The sequence below is a fragment of the Eurytemora carolleeae genome, unplaced genomic scaffold (assembly GCF_000591075.1).
Source record: "Eurytemora carolleeae unplaced genomic scaffold, Eaff_2.0 scaffold2621, whole genome shotgun sequence".
NCBI classification, from domain to species: domain Eukaryota; kingdom Metazoa; phylum Arthropoda; class Copepoda; order Calanoida; family Temoridae; genus Eurytemora; species Eurytemora carolleeae.
In genome coordinates this window covers 1-7,103 of record NW_019398515.1, presented here as the reverse complement: position 1 = coordinate 7,103, position 7,103 = coordinate 1, and the positions used below count along the sequence as shown (strand labels likewise).

General features: G+C 33.6%; 1 protein-coding gene across 1 annotated transcript; it reads right to left on the bottom strand.

Moving 5' to 3' along the window:
* Positions 1 to 2,419: 2,419 nt before the first annotated feature.
* LOC111717463 (uncharacterized) lies at positions 2,420 to 5,024 on the bottom strand. Its single transcript, XM_023492963.1, has 3 exons — positions 4,608 to 5,024; positions 3,768 to 3,997; positions 2,420 to 2,634 (listed from the first exon to the last, which is right to left on the bottom strand). The coding sequence occupies exons 1-3, from the start codon at positions 4,727 to 4,729 to the stop codon at positions 2,531 to 2,533; spliced, it is 456 nt and encodes a 151-aa protein (XP_023348731.1). The 5' UTR covers positions 4,730 to 5,024; the 3' UTR covers positions 2,420 to 2,530.
* Between the last annotated feature and the right edge of the window lie 2,079 nt (positions 5,025 to 7,103).

Here is a 7,103-nt window from a genome sequence, read left to right as displayed (position 1 = left end):
CCATGCACAGATGGCAGTGCCCTATTTGCAACGGTAGCCTGAAACCATCAACTGATATTAGTCTACAAAAAAACACGTTAAATAGCGCATCTCCCGTACTGAGGTCAAACTGTTTACCCCGCGTTTTACATTAATAAATTTGGTTTTCAAGATATTTAAACTTGATAAATAGTCAAAGGTTTAAGAGCACAGCTTCCCATGAGGGTCCCTTGAAATTACGCTTACAGTCTCTTTAATAATAATTACAATTGGTTATCTTCATATTCCTTTCTTGATCGAATTTAAAGGGTATAGAAGTGCAAACTTAATTTGTTATCTAATTACGATAAGCTGTAGTTTTTATATCTTTTAAAGAACTAAATGCTGTCAATTTTGGATATGATTAAAAACAAAATAAATTTGAAAAACCCTTGAATTAATAATTTTCTGGATATAAATATATATAGAGTGATACCAGAATTAGTAAAGTGTATTTATTTTGTTACAAAGAAATAGTTTTACCAATACTTTTTAAACACTAATTTATTAAAAATGGGCCTGTTTACACTGCACAATTGATGTGCTCATTTCTTCTAATCCTTAGCCTTCTCGTTCTCACTGTTCAGAAAATTATTTTGCAAAGATTTGCAAGAATATATTTGGCAGACTGTGTTTGCACAAATAAATTATTCCTAAATATTCAACTTTAGACTTGAGAGTTAGATCTTCAGTTTATTAGAAAAGTTTGAAAAGAGACAGGCCAGGTTAGAGTGGAAATTATTTCAAAGGGGAAAGTATATATTGTATTGAAATGTTAAATTTAATTTAATTAATCAGAGCTACTCTCTTAGGAACTATAGTTTGCCTGTAAGCTAAAATTTTACCCTAACTAAAAGTCAACCTACTCAGATTAGAAGTTTTAAACTAAGCTAGCAATTTCTCAAATCAGCCCAGGGGTTCCTGAGTTATGATAGGACATCCATCAAACAACCAAACATAGATTACTTACTGTATGTATGTGTTAGTTTTTTTCATTATAAAAAAAAGTTGAGTGGTTCTCCCGAGTCCCCCCCAAAAATTTTATTATCTGCATATCCAGGGCGGATATAGGGGGGTCGGCAGGAACGTCGCACCCCCCCCCCTGAGTTTTCAGAAAAGCTCCTCAATAGCACTTAAGGGAAAGAAAACAGCTAGTGCAAAACAGGAAAGTCAAAGCAAAATTTCATCTTCGGTGCGTCTTTTGGTTCCTAAATCTGGACTTTTAAGTTCAGAAATAAATCTAGCACCCCCCTCACTTAAATCCTGTATCCGCCCCTACGCATATCAGGCCCGTAGCCAGGGGGGGTGCAGGGGGATAGGTGCACCCCTCTTTCTTCTGAAAGGGGGGTGCAATGACGAATTTTCATATGTAGACACTGGAGAATAAGATACTAGAGACATATGTAGACACTGGAGAATTAGACACTAGAGATATATGTAGACACTCGGAGAATTAGATACTAGAGACATATGTAGACACTGGAGAATTAGACATTAGAGACATATGTAGACACCGGGAGAATTAGACACTAGAGACATATGTAGACACTGGAAGAGTTAGACACTAGAGACATATGTAGACACTGGGAGAATTAGACATTAGAGACATATGTAGACACTTGGAGAATTAGACACTAGAGACATATGTAGACACTGGGAGAATTAGACACTAGAGACACATTAGACAATAGAGAATTAGACAATAGAGATATATGTAGACAATGGGAGAATTAGACACTAGATACACATGTAGACACTGGAGAATTAGACAATAGATATACATGTAGACACTGGAGAATTAGACACTAGATACACATTAAACACTGTAGAATTAGACACTAGAGACATATGTAGACACTGGAGAATTAGACACTAGATATATATAAAGACACTTGAGAATTAGATATATGTAGACTTAATGTATACAGTGGTAGGCGATTATATCACTACAATGAAGACGATTTTTTTTATCTAAGTTTTGATTGTCAACAACCTTTTTCAGAATTACAAGTTTTCAAGTATTTACAGAGAAGCTTTTTAATCGATATCCTCTCTTTGTTTTCATGTTTATGTGTACCCACTATCCAATGCTGTTTAAAAGTTTGATATAAATCAAAATTGAAATAAAAAGTCATCATTGTTTTGGTCGACTGTAGATATCTATACTATAGGATATTTTATAATAATAATCTTATAATAAAAATTTTATTTTTCGTTGGATTTCCAAAATCCTTCAAAACTAAAAAATTGGAATTTAAAAAAAAATACATAGAATATAAATAATTTAGACCTAGGAGTAAGGACCAATGCTTACAACAGTGAAAGATTTCAATAGCCATTGCCAGTAGTTAACAACAAGTTTAAAAATTCGAATGAACAAATTTGAAATCTACATTTAAACTTGATTTTCAAAACATCTGAGTTTTTCATATATTTCTGGAACTTAAGATAAACATAAAGATTCAGTTCCAGAATGTCGTCTTCCATTTCCTCAATGTCGTCTTGGTGTTCTCTACCGAGCTCCGCAACGAACCCTGATAAGATCCAGGTACTGGGTTGGGGTAGCGGTCAGGAACAGACGGGAGGCCGGACCCAGGCAAGCTACACGTCGACCAGCTGCAGATATAATAGGTTTAAGGGCATATTTATGACATCATAATGAGGTCTGCAATGATTATATTTCGAGTTCATTGGACCTTGATACTTCTTTATTTCAACCCGATGCTACAGGTACGTAAATGAATAATTAAAGGGAATAAATCTTACCATTAGTTAAAAACTTATCTATTGTTTGTGCTTTAGGAACCACCAATAAACTGGTGTTGTAAGTGATCTACAGGATGTCTAAAAAACGGGAAATTAGGCCGGGTCAACAGACTTTTTTGTATTTTTTAAAATCTAAGTACAATTTCCGATTCGATGAGCCCAACTTTAGGCTTGTAGATCTAAATTTTAAAGGCTCCTAAAGTTTCCAACTGGATCGTGAGTTAATTTGGTAAAAATATAGATAATCTCCGTTTGCACATCAGGGTCTATGCAGACTTGTTTGTGATCGACTTTTCAAGATTTAGACCATTTTTAACATCTACGTACAATTTCCGAGTCAATGAGCCCAGCTTTTGGCTTGTGGATCTAAAAATATCAATTGTACTGTAACTGTAACCTAACATTAAACATACAATTGTGCAAACGGAGATTATCTTTTACTTTTACTTCGCTTTTTACTTGGAAACTTTAGGAGCCTATAAGATTGTTATTTTTAGACCTACAAGCCTAAAATTAGACTCTTTGAATCGGAAATTGTATGTTAATTTAATAAATGGTCTCAATTTTGAAAATCCGATTACAAACGAGCCTTATTCACTGTTTTTTTGAGACACCCTGTATATTTCTAAAAATGTTCATGAAACTCATGTATTATGGATACTGGAGATCAATGCTTTATATCGATCTTTTGTAAATATGCAGATTAATTTAATCTATATTCAATATTCAGCATGGTTATCGTACCCTGGAGGAATTACTATAAGCAAGTGATTCAGCATTGGTCCTCAAAATAAAAGTGCCCACAATGGATATCCAGATCTAACAATTGGGATTATGAGTGTCCTGCACAAAAGTTCCCAGCTCAGAACACTTATATAAAAATATTTAATATATGCAAGAATAAGAATTCCATTGTTTTTGGGTTCTAGCTGAAAAATCAAATTAGTGTAATTAATGGACAATTTAAAGTATGATGTATCTACCTTCTTCCTCCATTGCTGCAAAAATAAGAATTTTCTTGTTCTGTTCTGAAGTGTGATCCAGCTCATTGATCTGCAGAAACTTACTAAACTCAATTGCCCAGCGGTTGAACCCCAGAAGCTCCCCGGACCCGTTCCACTTGGGGACCTCCTGGTACATCCTCCTCATCCTCTCCCTCTCATCCAACTTCTTGTCCATGATCCATCTCTCTTGAGGATCGTCTGGAACCGTTCTGATCAAGATTTAAATTATTAGAATTAAAATGGGGTCCACCTGGCATTTCTGAATGTTTTACAGAATTTTAAGAGCTTAAACACCCAATTAAGTTTTTAATGTACGGTGGTTTTTTTATTTTTGATGAGCATTACATTTTGATTGTTGAAGAGTAGCCAAAAATATCAAATTTTTCAATTTTTCAATTACTAGCTTTCAAGCAGTATGGATACTCATAAACATGGAGTCAAAAAGAAGCTTCAAATTAACAGCTTCTCTTTGTTTACTTTTTAACTTGTAATTTGAAAAAAAGCTTGAATTAGAAATCAAAACTTAAAGAGAAAGGTCGTCTTCATTGTATTTATATTAACGCCAAATAATTCACAATGTTCATTTCTGAAGGAAAAATATCACTAATTGAAAGAGCAATTAAGATTTACTGAAAACAAAGGAAAAAACATTATTTAACCTGTCAAACGAATAAATATTTAAATCTCAAAAAAAATTAAATAAGTGAATTTAAATGAGTGCTGAAAGGATGATCAAATATTAAGCTATAAAACTCAACAATTTAAAAGACAGAAAAAAAACTGTAAAAGGGCCTGTAGGCTAAATTAAAATCTGTATTCCTAAAATCTAGCGGATGATGAGGTTGTCCTAGCAGCCAGAGAAGAACCTGTTCTCCCTCATCCTCCCCATCCTCAGTAAACAGGTGGTGATCAGTTCTCTGATGTAGTTGGGAACCTTCCATATCTAGATATTAAAAGTTGAGACTTATTGGGATTTGTACTTTTTGAGAACCGTTCATATCTAGAAATTAAAGTTAAGTTGTCATGGGAATTGTCCATATTTAGAAAAATTAACAGTTAAATACTGTTGGGAATTATCCATGTCTTAACAAATTAACAATTAAATATTATTGGGAAATGTCCACATCTAGAAATTAACAACTAAATATTGTTGGGAATTGTTCATATTATAGAGGACGTGAGTCAGACTCTAATAAAACGCATAGATAACTTCCAGTATATATATTTCTTATAACTTATTACTAGAGGGTTCAGAACTAGAGTCAATATCGATATCGCACGTGTAGACTGGAGATGATATCAGTACTAATGCCCCGTATCCGTTCTATCTCATTCTGTTGAATCTTGTGGAACTAGTTTAATCCACCATCCTACCCTCCTGTCCCCTCCCTCTAGATCACGAACTTTATCATGAGTATGGAAAGATCAAATTGAACATCAGTTTTTATAAATATTTAATCCTTCAAATTCATTCATGTAACATATTAGGTTTTTATCATTTTGAGAAATACAATTTTCCTACAGTAAAAATAAACTAAACAAAGGAGCACCAATAGGAGATCTTTTAACACAGAACGATAATTTCGAAAACTACAGTATTGGGATTTCCAAAATGTGTTCTGCAATTGTTTATCGCTGACAAAGGTGTTTGAAAATTTAGCCAATTTACAAAAAAATTATAAGATTTATAAGAAATCGAATTGTCTTTTATATCTTTTGTTCCCGTTTAACCATTATCCTTAAAGATATATAAAATCAATTAAATTATTAATTTATGACAAACTAGCTGATGTGGTTGGCGTTGCATGCGGAATTTTAAATACACTTTTGATTTTCTATTAAATTTTAATTTCGCATTTCCTTAAAAAAAAGTAAGCTTTAATTTATTTTAAAGATATTCTGAGGATAAATTCGTCGTTATTTAATAATTTAAGAAAAACGATTCGTAAAAAGTACAACACCCAAATTCATGATTTTAAACGTCGACTTTGCACTCAAACTCAGTAATTATACATCGTGGAAACGTTTTAAATGTCTCTAATGAATCCTAAAAAATGTGTCCACAATACTGCATACTCAGTTCAAGCACCATACATTGCCGGTCACTCCCTTTAAGATTCGAATTATGTTCAGTTAACACTGAATTAGACAGATGAAGGTCAACAACATGCAACAATACTGCATGGTACAACTTTTTGACATCGTAATTCCTTTCACGCACCAGGTTTAGTTTGACAAGCGGTGCTGTATATCGATAAACATGTGCTGGCATTATGTACCTGTAAAGACAACCCAACACTCGGAAATTATGACGATTAAGTTCTGAAGATGTTTAGTTTCTGCATTTAAAGTATTTTGATGGTTTTACTAAATAATTAAGCAAAGAAATAAGCCAGTTTTGGTATACAAGGAGCAATGAATACAAGAAAACGGACAATCGTCCCTGACTTCTCATCCTTTGTGGGTAACCCTGTACGTCTACAAATAAAATGTAATCTAATAAAAATATTTTCGAAGCACAGTTATGCACAGTGGAAATAAACATGGGAAAAGGATGTCTTAGAAAGTACTGGTATGTACATACGTACATTCAAAGAGTGACATGTACAATTCGGGTCTGTCCTAGTAAACGATTTTTGGACCCNACACTAGAGACATATGTAGACACTGGAGAATTAGACACTAGAGACATATGTAGACACTGGAGAATTAGACACTAGAGACATATGTAGACACTGGAGAATTAGACACTAGAGACATATGTAGACACTGGAGAAATAGACATTTCTTACAGTCAATTAATAAAGGAATTGAGTCTTTGGCACAAACTCAAATATTCAAACCTTTGGAACCTGATGTTGTAAACCTTTGATATTTCAAATTCAGAAATTCAGTTAGTAACACCCAAAAATGTAGTCTTTTTGATGTATTTTTATGGTGTTAATTGACTTTTTGAACAAAACAATTCCAGGGGGGGGCAAAATCTTGCCCCCCCCTGGCTAAAATCCTGTGTACGCGCCTGCTTTCAACGCTTTAAACTGTAGTCTGCTGCAATGTAAATAAGATATCTTTAACTTTTTAGCTGAAAATTCATTATTCTCAATTATGATTGTACCTTTCTTGTTTTCACCCTGTATCTAACTTGTTGAATACAAAAGTTACAAAAAACTAATAGTTTGGTTAGAAAAGAAAACCCAGGGAAAAAGAAACAATGTCGTTTATATTTATATAAGACTCTGTGAAGAGAACAGTAACGAATTGATATTTATCCTAAAATGTCTCCCTCATATATTCCCCGACCTACCCCCACCTCCT